At 41.4% G+C, this 24,581-nt stretch overlaps 1 protein-coding gene across 4 annotated transcripts; it reads left to right on the top strand.

Annotated features, from left to right (window-relative positions):
- The first annotated feature begins 604 nt into the window (after positions 1-604).
- anp32e (acidic (leucine-rich) nuclear phosphoprotein 32 family, member E) lies at positions 605-24,037 on the top strand. Of its 4 annotated transcripts, none has more exons than XM_050035344.1 (7): positions 625-825; positions 5,347-5,496; positions 6,613-6,735; positions 11,083-11,245; positions 11,702-11,811; positions 18,019-18,064; positions 18,150-24,037. In XM_050035344.1, the coding sequence occupies exons 1-7, from the start codon at positions 772-774 to the stop codon at positions 18,233-18,235; spliced, it is 732 nt and encodes a 243-aa protein (XP_049891301.1). In that variant the 5' UTR covers positions 625-771; the 3' UTR covers positions 18,236-24,037. The 4 variants fall into 4 exon arrangements, with proteins under 4 accessions (XP_049891303.1, XP_049891301.1, XP_049891300.1 ...); XM_050035343.1 differs by having other exon boundaries at positions 626-825; positions 11,702-11,829; XM_050035345.1 differs by having other exon boundaries at positions 628-825; positions 11,702-11,793.
- The last annotated feature ends 544 nt before the right edge of the window (positions 24,038-24,581 follow it).

The following is a 24,581-nucleotide window of genomic DNA, read 5'->3' as shown; positions in this document are numbered from 1 at the left end:
TTTAATGACTTTATGTACTGCTGGGTAGATTGTGAATTCCCCTTGGGGATTTAAAAAAGTGTTGATATAAAAGCATAATTTATTTTAAAAAATAAAATTTTAAAATCAAAGTAAAAAACTAATTAAAAATTAATTTATTGATTATATTTTGTATTAGCACTCTGTAAAGTTACTAAAATCCAATAAATAAATAAATTTAGTCCCATAAAAAGTACAATATTTCGCTCTGACATGTAGTGGAGTGAAAGTATGAAGCAGCTAAAAATATCTATATTCCAATATAGTACCTCACAATTGTACTTAAGTACTTGTATTTTTTGCACTCGTATCTTGTATTTTTTGTTTATTTTAACGTGCTTTTTGCGTCTGTAATAGCTGAGTATCTCATGCTGTTACTGACGGTAAAGTCGTGAGATTTTGTCATTTAAATGAATAAATAAGGATTCATTTGTGGTATTTAACTACAGCTCCCATGAGGCGTTCACAGGCGGCCGCTGGTTTTTGGGATATTCCCGCCCAGCTCGTGGATTATCGCTGATCAATGCTGATTGACGTGCCCACCGTCCAATCAGAGGCGGCAGAGAGGCGCGCGGCCAACCCTGAGTGGTGGGGGGCGGGGCCGCAAAGGGAGGGGGCAGGGCGCGAGGTATCATGGAGGATCAGTAGGCAAACTGTGGCCATCAGAGGAAAGCAGCTACCGCTCTGATCCCAGGGAGTTTCTCAACTGTCCATAGCCCGTTATCCTAATCAACGCACACCGGATACTTCAACATGGACATGAAGAAGAGGATCAACCTGGAGCTGCGGAACCGGAGCCCGGCGGAGGTGAGCCGCTTTTATTTTAATAACATTTTAATTGTTGCCTGAAATAGCCCGGGAGGTGATGTGCGACCGGAGCCTGGTTGCTCCCCCCTCGCTATATCACATGGAGGTTACCGAAAACACTACGACCGAAGAAAGTTTCGGATCATTCGATCCGTTAAACGTGTTATCGATCCGGTTATAGTTTGATCGACTACCGGCTGAGAGCCCTGATGGATGTGGAAGCATCTCAGCGGCTCCGTCCGCCCGCCCCCTCCTCCTCTCCGGTGAAATCCCGACTCTCAGGGTGGCTCCACGGACAAGAATTACATCGTCAAACTGCTTCAGCTTCGGTTTTTACCGGTAAACGTTTAGCAGCCCAAACACTTCCCCGTTAAACTGTGTATCGTCTAAAACACCTTCACGCACTAATGTCGTGGAAGTTTCACCTTTTTAATCAGTCACCGGCCGCCCAGAGGACTCAAACGGATAAAACGACACGACTATAAATAAACCTTAACATGCCGGTGGTTGTTTGTTATCAGCACGGTTATTTACCGGGGTGATTTCGGAGCTCGCGGCGGGATTTCGTCCCGGAAAAACAACAACGACATCGGTGCTGGTGCTTTGTCGTTCTCTGAAGAGCGGACATTTTAAGTCGCCAGCGGCTTAAACTTCGACGGAAACCCCCAATCTCCCGCCATTATTAGGAACTTATCTCCGTTAAATTGAACTCAAACGTACATTTTACGTCTATTTTGAGTGTTTGGTCGACATTTCCCGTGCGACCGTGGTCGGTGGCGGACGCGGGGCGCACTGAGGTCGGTCACAGAGACATTTTGAGTGGGAGAGCTCGTGCTCGGCAGTAACGCGTTACCGACTTACCGTTACAGAAAGCGGATTAGCGGCTGTTTCGACAGGGAATTGTGTTCATACAAATCGACGAATGTTTACATAACACGGCAGTTTAAAGGAAGCGAGAAAAGGCGTGGTACACTACGATCCGTTACCGTACCGCGTTGACTGTATAACGGGCAGTGTCGGTGTTTGGAGAACAGCGTCGTAACCAATCAAAATGGCGTTACTCAACGAGGCTTTTAAGTACAAGAGATTACTGCCCTGATGGATTACTGATGTCGATTCTGTTAAACTAAACATAACCGACCATTGATGGTTGGTGTGATGTCATATCTATTAAATACAAATTCATTATAAAACACTTTTATTCGGATTGTCCCGTTTTATAAAGCAGTCAGTGCTCTGTGTGTGTATGTGTGTGATTAAGTTATATAACCGGACTGCCAACTGATCAGCTTCAGTTAAATAACACACACACACACACACACACACACTTGTGCTCGTGGTTCAGAGTTAATTCACTTCAGACTGAGAAATACAAACTCAACTTGCTGGTGTCATGTTTTATGAATAGGGGGGATGCCTGCAGATGGTGTATGTGTTGTGGAGGCTCAGCAGACAACCCCCACCACGCGCACACGATAAATGTAGATTATAGTAGGTTAACCCCCCTCCACACACACAGTGCACAGTGTAATGGTGGTGTCTTCATTGATGCCTGTTGGCCTGCAGGCTGAAGCTCTGCTCTGTTCCACTGAAACACTTAGAGTCTCTGCTCGTTACATAAGCAGAAGAACCAGAGAGGAAAGGCAGCCGCCAGTCTGAACAAAGTCCTCCATGAGCTGGGAGCTCATACTGACACACTCTTAGTACCTGTACCCTCAAGATTTTAATTATTCTGCGAAGCAAAAGCAGTATCACAATATTTATCCTACATCAGGGATGTCAAACTCATTTTAGTTCATGGGTCACATACAGCCCAGTTTGATCTCCAGTAGGCTGGACCACGAAAACCATTGCACAAAACCTGTAAATAATGACACCTCCAATTATTTCCTTTTCTTTTAGTGTAAAGAGGTACAAGTGTATTCTGAAAACTGTCAATCATTTACAAAACAGGTGATGAGCAGCCTTAGAGAAAAAAATGTGCAATATCAATATGGTTTTCTGCATTCAGTCAATCTACTACTCGCTGTCATTACATGTGCATTTTTCCATACATGTCCACTCCTGTGTAGTAATGCTGACATCACCACAGCAAACTAAGGTGGCAGCTATTAAGGAAGCAGGTTAAGTTATCCCTGCTTTACAAACCGTTTACATTTCAAAGGTTTTGGTAGAGACTTTGTAGTATGGGTTCCAATAATATTGTTTTGAGATAGAAGTCTGATACAGAGTCTTTCTGATACAGATTCCTTTGTAGCCTACTGAAGCTGCTTATTGAAAACATTCCGCACAGTGTTATTTCAGAGAGTAGGAGCACCCCTGAAGCAGCATTTTACATGAAGTAGGCCACTTGGTGTTTAACTTGCTCCTAAAACTTGGCACCTCTTAGCCTATACAAATGCATCAATATTAGGTGCATTAAGTCATCCACTGAGCCACATTGGAGCCTTTGGTGGGCCAGTTTTGAGCGTACGTTTGACACCACTGTTCTAAAGTGTTTTTTAGATGTCTGAGTCATTGATTCTCCAATGTAGGCTATTTGGTGGGGTTTTTTCTCACAGGTCATTTCTTTATTGAGCTGTAGCATGGTTCTGGCTCCTGATTATTTGTCTGATATGTTGGTCAAATACGGTCTCTCAAGATCCCTAAGATCCTCTACCTCTGGTCTATTAAATGTTCCCCAGAGTAGAACTAAAAATTACGGTGATGCTGCGTTCTGTGTCATTTGCCCTCGTCTCTGAAACAGCTTTCCAGAGGATGCCAGACTCAGATTGAGGAGACAGCTTTTCTTTTTAGACTTGCATTTACATAACTTTTATTTAATTAATTGGTATCAAACCTAAATTGTATTTTTTATGTTTGTATGTATGTGTCTGTGTGAGTGTGTTGTGTATTTGAATCTTATTTACTCTGTCTTATCTTGTCTTTTATGTGTATTTTCCCATTATGTTATTTTAATAATAATCACAATGATAATAGTAATTATTATTATTGTTATTATGAAATGCACATTTTAATTTGAAAGTACCAATGAAAACTAAAAAAAAAAAAAAAAGATAATAATAACAATAATTCACTTTGCTTTGCTTATGGACAGCCAGTCAGCTGCGTAAACATGTGGAAAAATAGTGCCCACTGCCCACCCTTAAGTCCGCACTGGTCAGCTAGTCATGGTGGTTCTTTAAAGAAGAAGAAATATTTTATTAACCCCTGAGGGGAAATTCATCCCTTTTCTTCACTCTGTTGTCATATACACACCGGCCCGAAATACACACACCTGAACAAACAGGACCTGTACATACATTAATTGAAGAAATGTCAGAGTGAGGGGGCTGCCCATGGACAGACGCCTGAGACGTTGGGGGTTTAGTGCCTTGTTCAAGGGCTCCATATTTGGTCCACACAGTGACTTGAATTGACGAACCTCTGGTTCCCAAGCCAAGGGTTACGAGTTACTGCCACCAGGGTGGGAGCTAGCTAGTGGTGCCGCTCACTCTCAATTACTGATGGTAACGCCATCCTGGTGGCAGGACAGCTTTGCTGTGGATACATGGTGGCCAACCCCCAGTCTCCAGATACTGGATTTTTCAGTCTGATAGTGGTATTTGAGAGTTTGAAAAGTCTGATAGTGATACATCAGCTGATTGTAATTTTTAATCCCTCAAACAATCTTTCTGTTTTACTTTAAGAATTGTGATTAAGATGCATACTGGGTGTAACATTTTACAGTGTAAAAATCCACCTGTCAGGTGGACAAACTCCTGAATGACCTCAAACACACTAAAGTACTGATCAGCTGACAAACACACTCATACTGATGTATCTGCAATAATAGCAAACAATATATGGAGCAGAGGCAGGATGGTGATTGTGTTCCACCTGTCAATCAAAGGCAGTGTCCCAAAACATCCTAATATTTAAGGCTTAACATCACTTCAATGAGACCTCTGTACAAACAGTGCCCAGGGTGCAGAGTTCAGTCCACAATTCCCTTAATAATGTATTATTACCTCTAGCTCCTGATTGGCTGAGGAGCACTCCTTCATTAGAACAGACCAGTAGTATCATACTGAGCACAGGAGCCTTCCCTGGGTAGTTTGATTTCTGATCTCAGAGCCAGTTGTGTGGACTCTCTGTAGAACCGAGTAATAAGTTCTTGAATTGTTTCCTTTGGTGTGACTCCTTGAAGATAGAGTGAGACACCTATCGCTCATATTACATCGTTCATGTTATGAGCTCCATCTGTAGAATAAGTTCAGCGATCTGCTGGACTTGGTGTGACAACTTGGTGTGTGAAAAATACCATTTACTTCAATGAAGGCTGCAGATAAAACTTATTCCAGTTAGCAATTTATTCACTGTTACACTCTTGATGAATCAATAATGTTTTGTCTATAAAATTGTAATAAATCTACTTTATAAACGCTCAACTGACACTTTATTGTGTCTTGAGTTTGGTATGGGGCAGTCCTATATACTGCAGTAATAAAGACCATGTCTGTGTGTATGTCTGTGTGTCAGATAGCAGAGCTGGTGGTTGATAACAGTCGCTCTGCAGATGGGGAGGTTGAAGGTCTGACGGACGCGTTCACAGAGCTCGAGTTCCTCAGTATGGTCAATGTGGGTCTAAGCTCGCTGGCTAAACTGCCCTCACTGCCCAAACTACGCAAGGTAACACACACACACACACACACACACACACACACACACAGACATGACACACATGTTGACATCATTCAGTGTTACTGACACTTCCTGAGCCTGGTGTCCATCCAGAATAAAAATCCACAAATCTACTAAAATATCACAGACAAAAGAAGGTGCATGGGTTCCCTGAGAATCATCATGTTTTGAAGTTTTCTTCAGTGTCACAGTGATCCAGTAATAGTAATTAGGTTGAAATCCTGAGAGCAGAGCTGATCTTCTTCCAGACGCTGTTTATAAGTGTGTAGGCCTGTCGACTGTGGGACAGATGTAAAGCTCTGGGCAGCCCTGCACTAACATGATCAACTTTTCCATATTTATCAGACTGAATATTTACAGAAGAAGGGAAAGATATCTGTCAGCTGTGATTGTCTGTCCTTTCAAATTAAATTCCCACATGGTCCAGTCATATACGATTTGATTTATTTTGACACGGCGCAGCTTTCATGTTGTTTTTTTCCCTGCAACTAAGCGACCAATGAAGTCTTGCCAGCTAATGACCTTTCTGGTCAACCAACATTTGGTCGACTATTCGGGGGCAGCTTTACTAAAATACAAGGAAAGTATTTTATAATAATAATAATAGTAGCAATGGCTTGATATTTTATAGCATTTTCAAGGGACTGAAGTATGCTTTACATACATGGAGGCAGAACAGTAACACACAAACAAAACATAGTGGTAGCAGTGTTTGCCAGAGATAACGGGATTAACTGAGTCCATGACAGGAGGAGCAAAACGTTCACAGCAACACACTGTGGCTGTGATTATTACACATAATGATGTATATAATGATCTGGATGCCTCATATAGTAACAGTCTGGCATCTGGCACACCTGTAATCTGCTAAAATCTGGAAAATGGAAGTGCTTCAATCTGCTGGCACCTAATCATACATTTACGATCCCAGATCTTAGAATGGAAACAGTCCCAACAGCTGCAGAAAAACCTCACCTCCTCAGATATCTGTAAGTGTGTAGATTAGGTAGGTTAGCTGTTTTTCCTGTGGTGATAAACCTTTGTGTGTGTGTGTGTGTGTGTGTGTGTGTGTGTGTGTGTGTGTGTGTGTGTGTGTGTGGTCAGTTGGAGCTGAGTGACAACAATCTGTCTGGTTCTCTGGAGACTCTCTCGGAGAAATGTCCCAACCTGACCTACCTCAACCTGAGCGGGAACAAGATCAAAGAGCTGAGCAATGTGGAGGCACTGGTCAGAGAACACACGCACACACACACATGCACACACCCATATGCATGCATATGCCTTCGTTTTCTGTCTGTACATTATTTTATGTAGCAAAAAAGATTTTTAATGAGTTTTTCCTTTTTCTTTCAGAGTTTTATTTATTTTTTATAGTTTTAAAAACACTCTTTTCTTGTTAACTTTCTACTTTTGAAAAGTGCTATACATACAAAAATAAAGGATATTAATGAATAATACAGTTAAGATCAAAACTACAGAGCCCTTAATGTCTGAAAGGGGATATTTTTATCATGCCTCCGCACTGGCGATAGGCGTGGCTGTAGGCATTATGTTTTCAGGTAGTCTGTACGTCTGTCCCATGTCCCATTCTTTTGAACACAATATCTCAAGAACACCTTGAGGGAATTTCTTCAGATATGGCACAAACGTTCACTTGGATTGAAGAATAAACTGATTATAATATTGTGGTCAGAGGTCAAGGTCAAATATGTTTTTGGTCATAACTCAAGTATTCATATGCTAATTGTGACTAAACTTCACACTACTGTCTAATATGATAGCATGATGAAGTGATAACATTTTAAATCCAAAAGGTCAAAGGTCAGCTTCACTGTGACATCATAAGCTTCTGCTTAAGACACTTTTCTGTCCATTACTCAACGTCATATCTCAGGAACAGAAGGGGACACATTTGGTCAGATACTGAATTGGTGATACTAATCCTGAAACTGTGCTGATTGTATAGATCTTCTGTGTGTGAAGTATTCATGTTGTCACAGACATGGATGTAAACTGAGAGAGAAACGGAGAAACTTGACTGGTTCACGGAGACATACAACAGCAGGGCGGTAATTCTAGTTTATGTATCATGATATAACAGCAGCCGTCTTGGACTAAACAGGGGCTTGAAACAGATCTTTGATCTATTTGGAGACCTTTATAACAAAGAAGATAATAAAAACGTACAGTTAGACACAACGTAATGTGTGTTTTTTAATCTGGTGGAAAGATTTTTAAGTTAAAGTTGAAACAACAAAGATATGATTGGTTACGATGATGGTTTATTAACTCCTTGATCATAATAGAATATCGTAACTATCACCACTGCTCATTTTAGAAAGGACACCACAAGAAAACATGTTCTTTGAGTGTGCTCAAGGACCGTCTTTATCATATTATACTCAAGAAAAAACAGGTGCTCTTGAAGAAAAGGGTCAGCACATCGGAAGAAAAAAGGAACTTCAGGCACTCGTGCGTGGAGCAGGAACAGATGCATTTGAATTAAGTTAAAAAGTCTTTATTTCAAATACATGGCTGCTTACATTAAAACACCGACCGATTTCGCCTTATTGGTCTTCGTCAGGGTGCAAAAGCGTGGACAGCAGTCAAGCAAACATTTTATAAGCTTGGTAGGGGGTGTCACCCAGTCTTGATTAATAAGAGCACAGGTGGTTGACAGCAATGGATTATAATGAGAAGCCATTTTGAAAGTGACACGCATCCATAAGTGTAAAAAATCAACCCTGAGGAGTGATTAGCATAGTGGATAGTGCCGGCGCCTCATGTACGAAGGCAGGCGCACTGGATTTATTTCAGAAGTGGGGGGGCCAAAAAGTGCTGTGCGTCTGGGGCTTGTCACCGTGTGGGCATGGCTACCTGTGTAATGTCCAGTTAATAATAGGGACTAGTTAAAGGTGCGTAGTGATCAGGGATTGAAGTACAGCCTGAGTTGAGTGTGAGCTTGCGCAACAGCGGCAACAGTGTGTTTTAGTGAAAGCAGCAGTATCTTGCAGCAAGTTACACGCTTGTCCTCTCTCATTAAGAAGATGGTGAAGAAAGACAAAGAGTCAGATAATGTATTTAATCACAAACTTTATCTTGGGAGGAAAAAAGCAAACAGTTTATTTCTTAACAGTGTTTGCATGAAACCTGAACACTTTGAACCCTTTATGGATAGGGCTGTACCCGTTATGAAAATTTGGTATTCGACATTCTTTTTTTTTTCTTCTTCTTCTTTTTTTTTTTTTTTTACATATTTTTATATAGCTGTTTTTTCGTTATCTTTTGAATTTAATATGAATTATGGGACCGTTTTTGTCAACGTTTGTTTCCCCCATTTTGTACAATAAATTATTGTTTAAAGTTTCAACAAGTTTCTGGAGTGCGTGACACAAGTGTGTTTTGAAAACGACGGCGGACTGTCACCTGCTCAACGCATCAGTACCTTCGGATGCCGTGACAGTAATAGCCTAATGATTATAATAATAATAATGTCAAACTATCATTTACAGACCGATTTAACAGATGATCACTGCTGCCCGACCCACAGGTCCATTTGGTCCAACGGGTTACGGGTTGACCCACGCATCACTACTCAGCTCAGTCTATCAGGCTGTACACAACAGTAAGGCTATAGACATTATATTCTATTCAGGCCGGCAGAACCAGCAGCGCATCGGCTCTACAGTGCACGGCACTGCTGATTAACCATTTTATTGCAGCACAGAGTGTCTGCCAGCAACCAATTACTTGCAGAGGCTTCCTACAACTTGTTTCAACGGTTCCGATTTAATCAGAAGACAAATTAAACAGGATGACTAGCCAATGTGAAAATCAAAAGAAAGCATAGAATAATGTACTGAAGGAGACTGTTGTGCCATCACATTTTTTTGTGGTTTGAGAGCAAAGATCCGGTCGCCGCTGTACAAAACTCCACAATACAATTCTCAAACTTGATTGAAAATCAATTTCGGAGTGGGGCTGGTTTGGAACGGCGGTGTTTCGGAATGGAGGGCTGTCCCCTGTTGGAACATTGTAATGGAGGGCTGTCCCCTGTTGGAACATTGTGTGCACACAGCCCTTCACCACCTGGATCCTAAAATAAACACCCGTTTTATTACATAATCATGCTTCCGTGTTGCGCCATTCATTAAGATCCTATATTTCTGTCATTCAAATAACAAGAATTGTGGTTTAATACTCTTAATTATAACAGCCAACGTATTGAAAAATGACGGGTTTAAATCATAATTAAAATCCTGTCATAATTTAAATCCCGTCCCGGACATAACGTGCACGGGCCGGGTCGGGCTGGATTTTTTGGGCCCGATCTAAGCTCTATTAGCAGCTCTCGTTTCTCCTGAGCCGCCTCAAGAACTGCCTGCTCTCACCCTGCAGCTACGCGGAGTCCCTCCTGATCAAAACACCGCTCCACCTCTGAGCGCAGCAGGTCCAGGGCCTCTGTAGCCTATGTTGTCAGGCTGGCTGGTTATCACATCAAAAGCATAGATCTATGCATTCATGATATGAAAGAGATAAATGTAAGTCAGACAAATTGAGTTTAAATTCAGATTCTTTATTTTTTGTTTGTGTACTACGGAGCCGCGGAGGGGCATTGAGAAAAAAATAAAACACACTAGCGCTAGAAATGTTTGATTGCGAACCAGATAGACCTACAATTTGGCTCGCTTTTTGATTTATTTCTATTTTTTATAACTGGGGAGTTCTTACAATACGGTGCCAGGGTTAGTGGGGATTACTGCTAGGTGCTGTTGGATAGAGCCAGACGGCTGAGAGTCTACCCGGAGCCTGCCGAGGATGCTCGAGGCTTTACTGGGCTGGTGAGGCAGTAACAGGCAGGAATGAGTCCGTGCGCACAATTGAGTGCCTGCTGGAGGCTGTATCTTTCTCTCTATGGCCCCTCTCTGTATTTTACCTAACGTATGAGTGGAAGTGACGAGTGAAAGTCTTTTTTACCATAAATAATGTAATATAGGGACCTTTGATTTGGCCCTTCCGGCGCCATTGTACGAAGGCGATTGCTTCGCAGGTTCGACTCCGACTTGCAACCCTTTGCTGCATGTCATTCCCCCGCTCTCTCTCTGTCCCCATTTCATGCTGTCCTGTCCACTAAAGGCAAAAAAGCCCAAAAAAATAAACTTAAAAAAACAACAACAACCCTGTACTAAAATGAAAAATACTACTGACCAAATATAAAGAATATGAGAAATATGCATGTAAAAAAGGAAAATTAAAGGGAAGGAAAGATTACTTAATTCATATCCCCAAACCCTAACTAAGGTGTAATGTTTTTGTCCTATGATATTCAGTGATCTAAAAAAAACAACACAAAAAACAAACAAACAAAAATATATGTATGTTTTATTGTTTATATGAAATTTATGACAATTATGAGTCATCAGTCTAAATGTGTTTTAAATCCACCCTCAATCTTTTATTTCACTGACACTAAAATCAGACCTTAATATGTTCAGCTTCACATTAACATCAGTCTCTCCTGTCTGTGTGCTGTTTTTAGCCGCTAACATGCTAACACCATGTTTCCCACTGCAGCAAAACCTGAAGAGCCTTCAGAGTCTGGACCTGTTCAACTGTGAGATAACATCTCTGGAGGACTACAGGGAGAGCGTGTTTGAGCTGCTGCCTCAGGTCACCTACCTGGACGGTTTCGACCAGGAGGACAATGAGGCGCCTGACTCCGAGGCTGAAGACGAAGGTGGGACACCCTGTGTGTGTGTGTGTGTGTGTGTGTGTGTGTGTGTGTGTGTGTGTGTGTGTGTGTGTGTGTGTGTGTGTGTTCAGTGGTGAGACCAGTATAACCGGTAGGGGTGGGGGAAAATATTGATACAGTATAGTGTCGTGATTTTGTCTGGCAATATTGAGGTTGTTTTTTTTTTAAGCATATAAATTATTAATATTGCAAATTCAAAGCCTACTGGAATAATAAAATCAGTAGATACAATTTGCTGCTATAAAAATGCTGGAAGTTAGATGAACAGAATGAAAACATATCACGATACTCAGCGTATCACACAATAAGTAAAATTGCAGTAATACTGTATCGTGTCTTAAGTATTGAGATAATGTTGTATCACTGGACCTTTGGTGATGCCTACCACTAATAACCAGTACCCTCCTGTTCTCTGTCTGAACGTGGTCTCTGTATTTAAAGATGAGGACGGCGAGGACGGGGCAGGGCCAACTGGAGAGTACGACGAGGAAGACGATGAAGAGGAGGATGAGGACGGCTCAGAGGGAGGAGAGGTGGGACTGAGCTTTCAGGTGAACCGGGCCGATCAGGTGGGCAACTCAGGCTTCAGCCTAAAGGTCGATCCATAGCTGGCTCAGACACAGGTCTGTTCCCATGATGCACCTGTCCAGACCAGGCAGAGAACACCAAAACAACCGCAGTCACACTATACTTCCTGTTTCACTGATTGTGCTTCAGGTTTTATAATACAGAAATGAGCTCAGAGTGAACGACACTTAAAAACAAAGTGTCCTGAGAGGCAGCTTTGAGCTGATGATGTGGTTCTGCCGCATCACACCACGGAACGCTGAATGTTTGTTGCTAAAATTTAAAAGAAAATTTGAAGCTCTGACAGACGTGGCCGTGGAAGAGTCTGGTAAATAATTCCACTAACACAAACGAAATGAGCAGATGACAATGCTGCGGGCAAAACAACTGTATAATGCACGCGCAAGCATGAACCACTTGTTTTCATTTGGATGATGTGCTGCAAAGATCATAGAGTGCTATGCGTAGGGCTCAGGGTTGCCAGGTCCGCTTATTAGCCGCGACTTTGGGCTTGTTTCTAAAGTGGAGTTGCTTATTTGGGCTTGCTCTCTAAATGTCGCCTTTCTCTATATATATCCATCTAATAAGTTATTTAAACGCATGATAGTATGTCGGACTGCAGGATGTTTCCACAGCTCCGCTCCCTCCGCCCCTCTCCTTCTCCGCATACACACAGGTGACGGTCAGTCAATGAGACTTTTCACATTTAAATTGCGCAATTAATGGAGGTTTTTTAATTATTTCACTAACAAGTGGGCGAAATATGGAAAGAATACACAAGATTTGTAGAAAGAGAGAGGATTAAAAGATTCGACTTCAAGAGGGGGACGATTCAAAGGCAGTGTGCAGATCCAGATTCTGTGTGAAATATGAACTCATCATTCAGATCTTGTTTAGTATACCAGCACTGTTACAGTGAAAGTAAAATGGCTCATTATATGCAGCTTCTTTACTTTCATTTTCATTCATTCATTTATTCTTTCCACGTTTTTGGTCGGCTAGTTGGTTTGGTGGAGTTCAAGGGTAGTAAATATAATGTATTTGTAAAGTAATTTTTAAACGGTTGCTTATGAAATGCTGATAAGTCCATGCATATACTACATCCTATATATAGACAGATTAACTAACACAGTGGCCTCTGACTATTTTTAAGGTTGTCATTTTCATGCCAAACAACGCAAACATTCCATAAACATTCCGCATTTTATATCAATTCCAGAGTGAGCAAGGACCTTGTAGCTGATATAAACAAAGAAATTGTGGAAAGAGGTAGGATGAACTGCACTCTGTTTTGGTAGTTTTGCTGAAACATTCAACTTTGTTCATTTGTAGAATGAGGGAAATGAGTGTGTATTTTGATAATCAGAATTTCTTTTTCTTTCTTTCTTTTTCTTTATCATACAGTCCAGATGTAAAAACTATTATCCAGCACTTAAGGGCACTTGCCCCAGGATATTCAGATGTCTTAGTTTGAAACTGACATGTTATTTGTAGTAGGCCAATCTACCCGCTTTGTTCAATGTAAAGAGCATGAAGAAATGTATAAAGATTTGGACCTCTAGCGAGATCATGATGGCTTAATGGATTTGTTCTGTTTTGGAATACACAATATTCTTCCAAATTAGTGTTTGTGTATTTCAATATTCAGAATTTCGCTTTGACAAGCTCTCTCTTTTTTGACCATATACCTGTTTGCATCCCTGGATATACAACTAATGAAACAGCCAATACTTTTTGAGGGAAACATGAATTAATATTTCTATTAAAATAATGTTGCTAATAGGGGTGTAAATCACCAGTTTCATCACAATATGATAGTATTTCCATTCGTTGGACAATGACAAGATATTAGCCGATATTGTGAAGTCTGCAACATTACAATTTTGATTCGATGTGATTCAGGGGCCTGCAACTGATATGAGACGATATTACATGCCCATTTAACACAGTCTGTTACAGAAGATGCTGCCACCCTTTTCTTTTTCACTTTTGGCCATAAAAGATAAAAACGACACATAAATAAGTGCAGTGAAGTTTACTTTAAACTGACTCCACTAAGTATCAAATTCAGCTCAGTAATAACTGTCACGATTCACAGACAAAACAACTGTTTTTTTTGCTAGAGACCCATTATTAGCTTTAGCATGTTTACATTGCATAAATTTGTGACTGTTTTTCCTCTTCTCATAGCTTAACAAATTACATGTTATTATTTTTCTCACTTACCGTTGGTTTAAGTCTCTGTATCTCCCGACAGAACAGCTCGGTTGAGTTTCAGCCCGCATGCACATTTTTTTAGCTCAGCATTGTTGAAACAACAGCTAATGTTGCTTTAGTGAGAAGTTAGTGGAGTGAGATGGCCGGCCAGGCGGGTAACGTTACATCGTGTTTTATCTCATAATGACATTGTTCACATACAGCATGTGCTCTGTCTGTTGACCTGTAATTTCTCCAATATCCAAATTATTTCCACACTGCTGATTTATTCTTGAGTTAAATAACGTTATCCTCATCCTCTTTCTCTTGGCTGCTTGTCGTCTGCCTGCTGCTGTTTGATGGTGACACAGACTTTCAAAATAAAAGTGTAACCTGAAGATGATGACATGGGTCGATGTTTTTACTTTGCATCGATGATACTGGATTGTTGATCATTGAATCGATATATCACTCCAGATCGTTACATCCCAGTTGCTAATTAACACACCCGGCAAGTCACAAAAATGTTGAAACTAAATTAGTCGTCAAAATGTTCACTGACAATGTATTTCAGTTGTTTTTACGCCAAAATATACAAACTTGCAATACACTATCCAGTCGTAGTGGCTGCAACACCTTCTTATTAACAGTAACAGTTACACTCAACCAAAGTGCTTCGGAGCTACTAACATATTGATGGATGCTGAAGTACGCGTACATTTCCTTCTGCCAACAGTTTACACACAAATTCGTTCTGCTCACGTTTCATGAATCAGACCCACTGAGTGTACACAATAAATTTTGTGACATTTGAACTATTTCAGAGACACTGATTATATCAGCATTAATTGTTGCATTTGCACTAAATCTGTCTTGATAGAACTGGATGTCATTCCAGGGTTTGGTTTTCAATTTCAAATGTTAGTGAGATCCTACGTCGGACTGAAGCTGCAAACACAAGAAATATGAAATATTAAAAATATAAGACATCTGTTTGACTCTGTTCATCTCACTGAATCCAAAAACAAAAGACTCAATTGTAAGTTCCATAATTTATAAAACTGCACGACTGAATGGGCTCGACTTTCTTATATGATTTAAACCGTTTGAACATAGGACATTAAGACATGAAACACAAGGTGAAGTTTGATGATTGATAAATTTGAAATTAAGTTTGGTTCTCTGCCTGATCTGAACTGAGCTGCTCTGATGGATCGACCTCAGCTGTGACTTCAGGTGTGACCGTGTTCTTGACCAGGTTCAGCACCAAAATGGCCGCCTCTGAGGACAAATGTTGGTAAACATGAAGGACACTGTTGTCTCCTAAAAAACTTTTTTTGGGGGGGCATTATGTTTCTCTAAACACAACAATCACACCTGAATAAAAGAAAAATATTTTTTTCCTAAATTATTTAATAAAATTTGATTTTGTATTTTTGGAATTATTTTGAAGACAACGTGATTTCCAGACAATACAAGAAATTTGTCTTCTATAGTTCATCTTTATAAAAATGATATTTGCTTCTGTTTATATTATGTATATGTTTTTAAAGCTTGCCTGAGTTTTTTTTGCAAAAGGGAAAACATTTTAATCACAAATTCTTGAATAATTTTATAATTTCTAATGTTTTATTTACAGCCAAAAAATGACGATAACAAACAGCATAAATCTGTATGATTTTCTAAATTGACATTGTACACTTATATCAGTATATTTAAGAACCACAGCCTAACAGAGTCGGTCTGATGGAGGTCAGCCTGGTCACATGACATAGACGTGATGAACAGATTTAGAGCTTTGTTAGTTTCATCCAATCAGAAACAAGCTGCTTCTGTTTAGACCCTTTTCGGGCTGATGTCATGATGGCGTCATTTTATTAGCTGGAGGTAAACCTGCCTCTCCACCACAGGGCTGTAGGCTACATAGGAGTTTTAAAATGTGGTCTTGTTGTGTTATTGGGAGCCAGAATAGAAGGAGTCATGGCTCAAAACCAGCCGCCACTGGCGGTCATCAAAAACAAAGACAACTATGGTTAAGTGTGATAACACAAAAGGACTGGATGGAGGTCATCATCAAAAATGGTCACGTGTGCAGTGCACACTTCATATCAGGTTAGGGAGAAAGTATTTCTTGTTGCAGGGATGAATAACATTATGTGTATTAAGGGCAGGGGTCGCGTTAACCGGATATTCTCAGTCACTGGGCAGGGGTCGCGTTAACCGGATATTCTCAGTCACTGGCCGGTTTTTTACAACAATGACCGGAAAATCTGAAGGCCGTCGGTCATTTGACCGGTTGCAATTACCACCCCTGCCCACTTGGTGGCGGAGTGCACAGTCAGTGGTTTAAGTGGCTGCCGTTTTCACACTGCAGAGAAAAAGTAATTCATCTGCTTCATGTAGCGTTGTTAACATAACGGCCTGGACACACCAGATGCGTTAGTGACTGTCCACACAGGCAGCGCATTTCTCCTGCGCTCTCCGCGCCGGTTAAACATCGACTCCACTCGTCTGATCCCGTCAGAACTCGTTTTTTAACTTCAACAGGTCATTTTAAACATGGGTAAGTCCATATTTTAATCGTTTTTATAACGTAATAAGTTAATGACAATTTGTCATTGCATGTCCATGTATTGAGCGTGTTGGATTAACACTGAATGAATAGGGCATATTGTTCTGACCATTTTATTTATGTAGTCTATAGGCTCGGTGACACAAAATTAAAATTGTAATGAAGTGATTAGGGTATTGAAAAATGTGTTTGATTATGAACTGTTGTGTTATTTTAAATTATAAACATGGTATTCCCCCACGTTCCTCAGTGCATGCTGTTGTTATTTTATTTTGAAAATTGGCCGGATTCTCTCGTCTATTCTGTGTCCGACTTCCTGTTTGGTACGATCAGCTCTATCCAGCTTGACAGAAGCGCTCGCGGCTCGCGTGTAGACCAGACGCTGAACTGAAGCACTGCGGTGTGTGGATGTCTGTTCATCTTTTCGTTCATGTCCTTATTAATGCACACTTTATAACTTGCTTGTTGTATTTATTAAAAACGAACGAATGAAAACGAAACGTCTTTGAATATCTTTATTATCCTTTAAAAACGAAAATTAAAATGACTGGTAAAAATAGATTATGACCGGATTTTTACGACCCTGTCGGTCAAAATGACCGGCGACGAAAAAGTCTAGCGCAACGTCTGATTAAGGGTTATCATGTTCAACTCATCAGAAATTGGGGAGGTATTAAGAGGAATATTGGATTTCTCCTGTCTTTTTGGCGCATTAACTAACATTAGCATCGATAGCAAAACAAACTGGAGGAAACCGTTCAAGTGTCGTCCTCCTTTGTAAGATTGGAATAGTAATCAACCACAAGCTTCCTGTGACATCATCCATCCACTGAGTGAGAGCATATGGGTCGGCCAGTCTGGTCCCATCGGTCAGTGTTATTTATTCAAGTCATACTTACGGTCCCAGAGAGTGAGTGACTTGACATGGTGCGTTGGTAAATTCAATCTGACGTTCTACACTAAAATGAGAGCCCTGTTGGTCCAAGAAAACAGAGCGTTATATTTCTACATGAATTAACACACGGTTAAGTTAACCACACATTCACCCTGCTCGGCGCTCTGCTGCTCTGTCTTCACTAACACAGTGCGCTCTGCCACTCCAAGAGTGCGGTGCTCTGGATAACCGAACGGTACATTCAGAGAACACTCTGAATTTATGAATGGTCAGTTTGTGCCAGAGTGTGCTCCAACACTCAGAATGAGTATTTCTGAATGTACCACTCACTCTTCCTCCATTGTCTAAAACGAGCCAACAGAACTTGCTAGCTAGCGTTAGCTAATGTCTGTGGAGAATTGTTTTGCCTCCAGCTAAGTCCCACCCACCCAAAAACATCTTACTATTTACTCACAGTAAAAGGGTCTGTGTCTTTTATTTTGGAAGTTGTGACTCACTGAAGCTTCTTCTGTCACTGCATCCTGTCAGGACGAGGAAGACGATGAGGATGACTATGCAGAGGAGGAGGAGGAAGGTGAGTAAAGCATTAGTATGCACTTAAATAAGTCAGAATCCTGTCGCTCTCTTCTGATAGGTCAGTTTTCTCTCTCACTGTGCAGAGGACCAGGCGGGCGTTCAGGGACAGAAGAGGAAGAGAGACGCGGACGACGAAGGCGAGGATGATGATGACGACGAAGACGACTAGTCCTCCAGCTGATGTGTCGTCTGTGTGTCGTCCCGTCCTGTTTCTGTCCGTCTCAGTCCACCTCTGGACGCGTCCTTCGCCACACAAAAAACAACAAACAAACAAACAACAACCGGCAACAGAGACAGCGGCAACAGGAACTGTGTGATCTGCGATAGTTTGTTTCAGTTTGTAATAGAATCTCACTTCTTTATTTTTAGATAATATATAAGAAGATTTTATCAGAACTTCACCTGTTGATACCCGATTGAAGAGTCCACGTGTTTCCCTTTAAACCTGGTTCAGGGTCACAGTCTGTCCCCTGTCCACATCCTGAACTCTGACTCATCTAAACGCCTCACTGGATGACTGAAGTCTGGCAGCAAACCTACCGGCCAAAAACAAATCTACAAGTCCCGCCCTGCTGCGAACAGACTTCCTGTTAGCAGAGATGTTTGAGAAAAGGTGTGACTACAGAATGATGTCACTTCCTCTCCTCTGTCAGGCTAGATTTGGGTGTTGCGTCTCGGTGGTCGGCTTGGCTATAGCTCCTGCTTGTATCAAGAAGCCATCGGGGGTGTTTTCTACTTCAGGGACCGGACGCTCACTCTGGGAAAAACAAAACTTGTGTCCAACATCAGGTGGTGGAATAAAGAGCCTCCTGACGAAGCTTCCTGCTGTAGTCCAGTTCAGACCGCAAGACCTCTGAGACGTTGCTGGTCTAATACACAATCACATCACACAGCTGGTTTTAAAGCCTACATGCTCCAGTTTCTGATTAATAAGGGAAAAGCGCGGCTGCTGCAAACGTGTTACCATAGTTACTAAATGATCTCGGGTAAATACAGGCTAAACATCACTGATACAGATCAGGAGATCCAGACTGAACCAGACTGAGACGTAGTTTCTCTTACTCCTTTTCTACCAACATGGAACGGGTTCCATTTGGGTTCCCGCACCTAATTTTGAACCATTCAGAGCATTTTGACCAAAAATAAATACACTCAGAAACTGAAAAGTTGGTTCTCAACTGACACACACAAAAAAAAAATAGCAGGTTGTTGTTTACCTGAGGTACCAACCATGATGTCATCAGTGGGTGTGTCATATTCTACAGGTTGGAAGGAGAGGATGGAGAAGGCAACAATATCATGGAAAAAACGACATGCAGTAGTCTCAGTAATAGTTGGCTTGTTTTTGGATAAAATAAGCATGGAATAAGCATAAATTGTAATAACAGAACAAAAGTTTGCAAGTAATCAATGTGATCCGTCATCTTGCCAATACTGTTTAATTCTCTTTTGCAATTCACAACAACTTTCATTGGTGACGCATCTTTGATTACAATGGTTCGGATCAAAACTGGTTCCAAGAATCCTAACGTAACCGGTACCAGAACGACAGGGAATTTGTCGGAAAAGCCGTATCTGTCTGGTTGTTTAAGAGTTTGATTGGAAGCTTTCACACAAGGCTGAAAGAACTGAACCGGATAGGTTCCTGAAATCACGTGAAAACCTGTCATCAAAACGTAACACCCATGCTGCCCGTGATCTCGTCCCACTGGCTATCCTGTTTATACAGACTGTTTCTGTGCTGTTACTACCTCCACTGCCAGCTTTGAGGTGAGACAACTCTTGTTTCCCCGTTCCACGATTGTACTTTTTACACAGCCGGGTGAGGCGGGATAGCGGCGTGAAATTCCTGCCTCGTAGAGGGGGTGTAAAAGGTGCTTACAACAATTGTAGGTGTATATGCCGTGCCGTCCGGGCCCTATTTCAGAAAGCAGAATTAGTGAAAACTCTGAGAATGTTAAGCCTGAGATGAGGGAAACTGAGTTTTCTGTTTCACAAAGCCAGTTCAGCAAAACCCTGAGTCAGTTATGGCAACATACTCTGTGAAGCAAAACTGTTGGCTCGCAGGTTTGCTTCATCTAAGCCTGAGGCTGATCACCCACTGAGTGTGTAGCAGGAAGAAGAAACATGGCGTGTCCCCGTGAATAAAGTCGTGGACGTTGAGGCAGTTTATTCAGAGGCTGTTGCGTAAGGAGATGGTCATTAGACCCCGTTTGGATGTCTCTCTGTGAAGTGTCTGTATGAAAGACACAATTTCACCTTACAGTCTATCATTTATCTTAACAATCTGTTCCACCCAGATATATCAAATTACACATCGTGGATTTGCATTATCATTGGAAATTTTATGCATTGCCCTTTGATTCTTCAGCAGCGGCAGTTTTCTTTATAACATCAGAGACACATCTGCAAGGCAACGGTTTGTCAGGCCGTAGGAAAAGTGTCTCTGGTTCTGAAAAGACTTTTGGCAGTTTTTGTGGTTTTCCATGGGCATAAATCAGAAAGGATCATCAAAGTAACCATCATGGGGCATCAGTGGCTCCGTGGATGTAGCGGGGCACCATGATCCCACGCCCAGCCCCTGATGCAGCAGCTCCGGATTCAAGTCCAGCCTGCAGATTTTTGCTGTGTGTCGTTCTGTCTCTCTCCCCTTAACGTTATGCTGTTTTGCCATTACAGGCAACAACAAAAAAAAATCATTAAAAAAAAAGGTGGAATTCCACAGAACTGCAGGTTTGTCAGTGTTAATAAGAAATTCATCCACGTGGATACATTATGCAATGATTCATGAACACTATTCATATATTCAAAGATTCTGCAGTGTAATTGGCTCATTTATGGGACTCACATCCCATCATAGCTCCATCTGAAAATAAAGGAGATTACGTGAAGACGTCATTTCTCAGCAATTCAGTTAACCTCAGCCTAATATTGATATCTTTGTGTTTGATTTTGAGTTGCTGCCCAGTGTGTTTGGGCCCCATCGTCACTGAGAATCATGTTATCTGCGCTCCATTAATGATGTCTGTTGGTGTTCACTGTGAATGCGCTTCCCTCAGGCTGAACATACTCAGAGTTGATTGAGGTAATTCTGCTCAACTGTTCTGGAACCGAAAACTCAAAGTTTGCTAGCTCAGGCTCAGTCAACTCGGAGATCGAGATCAGGCTCAGAGTTTGTTGAGCCTGCTTTCTGAAATAGGGCCCAGCTCAGGAAGAATTGAATCCCTGGTACCTACAGTACTGGAGAAAAACAAACACAACAGGTTTGGCTTTGACTTGGTACCGAAGACACCCCTGATTTGATCTAGTTTAGGAGTTGTCTTGTAAACTGGTTCTGAGATCAGTTGTGTAGTTTGGGTTTATCACCATGACAATAATCTGAGATTGAAAACTCAGAGCTCTTGAAGGTCTTGTACTCTGCTCTGGACTTAATTTGATTTGTACGAGCTGGACCTGCTGTCCTGAAACGTCTCCCACCAAAGTCTTGATTCATCGCGAATGTCTCAACGAGGAGTTTTATCTGCAGGTGAAACAGAAACCTCTGAACACAGAGATGATTCTGCACAAACAGGAAGTGAAGAGCCAGCTTGTTTCATATCATCTGTCTGTCTTCTTGGGCTTCAAACCGGACAGCCAGACCACATCCGATCTGATCTTTGAAAATCATCCTTCAGGTTTTTGCAGAGGACCAGAACCCGGTTCTTCCTGCAGCCATATCTGATTCTGGACTCTAACAGGAGAGGAGAGCTCCCCTTCAGGACATCAGTGTGTCTAACACCCAATCAGGGACGTCACATGTTTCAGGATCTTCATCGACCATCGTGTTTTAACCCTTTAGTCCCTGAACTCAATAGCGATCACGTTGACTCTGCTGTCTCTGCCCTGTTAGAAACATGCAGACCTGCTGTAGCTCAGGTCCACATAGGAGATGATGTTCCCAGTGTGTGTTTGATTTATTGTAGGGATTTTCCAGGGAAGATTAGGGGGTGGGTGGGAGGAAATATTTGTTCTGATGTGTTTGGTTTTTTTTGTTTTGTTTCGTCTCTGAACAGCAACTACTGTTGTTTTTTAGTTTGGCTTGTCCTCAAACTGCCCGTCCTCTCGTGATGTTCAGACCACCGCAATGTCTCACTTTAGGCCCCGCCTCCTGAAAGTAGCCCCAAACCTCACTGCAGCTCCTCCTCAGAGGAAACGCTTCATTTTCACATAGACCAAAACCTGCGGTGCGTTCAGGTACTTCTTGAGTCAGAAAACTTACCTGCAGGTGGAAATAAAATTTTCCGGAATTCAAAGCAGCTAAAGTAAAACTGAGAAAGAAGACACTTAACTCTAAATGAAGTCGTCTGAGTGGCGCCTATCAGACCTTTATACAATCACGTTACACCCTATTGGTCATGTGACCCACTTAAACCCAACTTAAATTGTAACTGAACAAACTGTCAGAGATCACCTGAACGCACCGTTGAAGTGGATTATGGGATACTGAGGGCTCATTGACCCATTACGATGGAGGTGGAGCCTGAAACGGACACACCTGTTGCGTCTGATTCAGGTGTCACTGCTCTGCGTTGAATTCTGAAGCCATGCAGGCAGCAACTTTTTACGCTCTACTTTCTCTATTTGTTTCAAACAGGACCAAACCTGAGCTGACAGGAAGTAATTGGTAATCACATAAATTGTTTATTGAAAATATGATTATCATACAGAAAAAAAGTAGTGTCCTTAAAAGTATATTTCTGCATTTCATTCGTTTATCTCCTGATGAGTGAGTTTTTCTTGTCCTGATGATGCAGAACTTTGAACTAAACTGCTTTTGAGTTTTAGCTTTTTTCTCGTTTACACTCTTAAAAACCGACGCACCACTTTTCGGAGCTTTCATGTGTCCAATACTTAAGTGGCGAGTTTGTCCTGTGCAGCTCTGTGAGGAGAACTATCATGGGAATTAAAGACAGGAGGTTTTTGCCCTGCTTTTACGTTGTTGAACGACTGAAGAAGTCTACAGACTCACTTGTGTGACGGTTTAAATACAGTAAAGTGAGGATGTTACACGTTATACATTAAATCACCTTTAACAGCAGAATTTAGCTGACACGTCCATGTTTGTTTTGTGTCCAGGCAGTTCCGTATCAGTCCGATATTTATCAGAGCTTTTGTAATTAAGACTTGGATGTCATCATGGATGCTTTTAGGTGTGTCGCAATATACCAGATAATCATGATATTTAAAAATGACTGTTAATGTTAATAATACAGATATGATAATATCATGTAAATTGACCAACACTTCTAAAATCATTTTTGTTTATTTCAGTCTGACTATGACTTAGCCTCTGGGTCAACAGCAAGCCCCCAACTGGGCTTTGAAGCCGATCTCTGTAGTGGCCAAACAGTGCAATTACAACAGCCGGGTCCGTCACGTGATGCCACACGGGACTTTTCCCCGCAGACTTACATTGGTAAAGAGATGTCTGTAAATCAGTGGATAATTATTATTATTTTATTTTTATTTTTTTAAACGTGACAACGCTCAACCCTTCAAACTTCACACTTTTTGAGGCCTAAAACGTTTAATGAAGACATCGCCACATTGCAGCATCCTGCAGAAGACACAGGGCTGCTGTTAAGTGTTGTGTTGTTGTTTTAAAGAGTGTAAAAGGTCAAAGGTCGCGTCTCAGACCTGCTGAGGTCAGTTTTAACTGGTTTTTAAGGCAATACTGTAAATAGACTCAGCTCAGTTTCAGGTTTGTTTTTATTTTTTAATGACTTAAAATAATTTTACAGATGTTTTGTTTTTCTGCAGCGAGGTGATAGTTGACCTCCAACTTTGACCTTTGACCCTGGTTCACTCCTCTGTCAGCTGATACTATCCTCTATCATCGTCCTGTCTGTGGGGAAAACTGTGTTTGACTTTTTGTGTGCTGTAACAAAAACATATTGAAGGGTTTTGAATAAAAAATTAAAAGGAAAACAAAGTTGTGTTTTGGAGAGAACTTTGATGATATGTGTTCATACCAAAATGTTTCTCTTTGGATTAAATGCTGCAGATTTTACATTGGCAGTAAGGATTTAAACTGAACTGTTATTTTCCAGGAGTTATTGAGAGTCCACCCACAGAATTAAATCAAAATAAACTGCAAATTAAACCTGCAGTGCTTCCTAGAGACCTGAGGGAGGAGCTGTCAGTGAGCACCTGGAGAACCTGATAAGGTTTGGCCCCGAAAACTATCACCATGTGAGCCTGTGAGGCGAGGAGCAGGGCTCGAGTCCACAGTATCTGCAGCCTGATCACCTCAGCACGTGAGTCCATCCTGAAATCTGAGTCAGATCCAGCTGGAGTGTGATATTAAACAGGCCCAGCCAACACTTTTCTGTTGAAAAGGCATTTAAAAAATTACTATAGTCACCGATGTTAAGTTCAGACCTGGTTCAGTTAAACTTCTTTCACTGGGTATGTTTAGACGTAGACTGAAAGTGTTCATTTAGACCATATTTTACCAGGACTTGCAATAGTGAGGT

Source organism: Epinephelus moara, chromosome 22 (genome assembly GCF_006386435.1).
Source record: "Epinephelus moara isolate mb chromosome 22, YSFRI_EMoa_1.0, whole genome shotgun sequence".
NCBI lineage: Eukaryota > Metazoa > Chordata > Actinopteri > Perciformes > Serranidae > Epinephelus > Epinephelus moara.
This window is presented reverse-complemented; position numbering and strand designations above follow the sequence as displayed.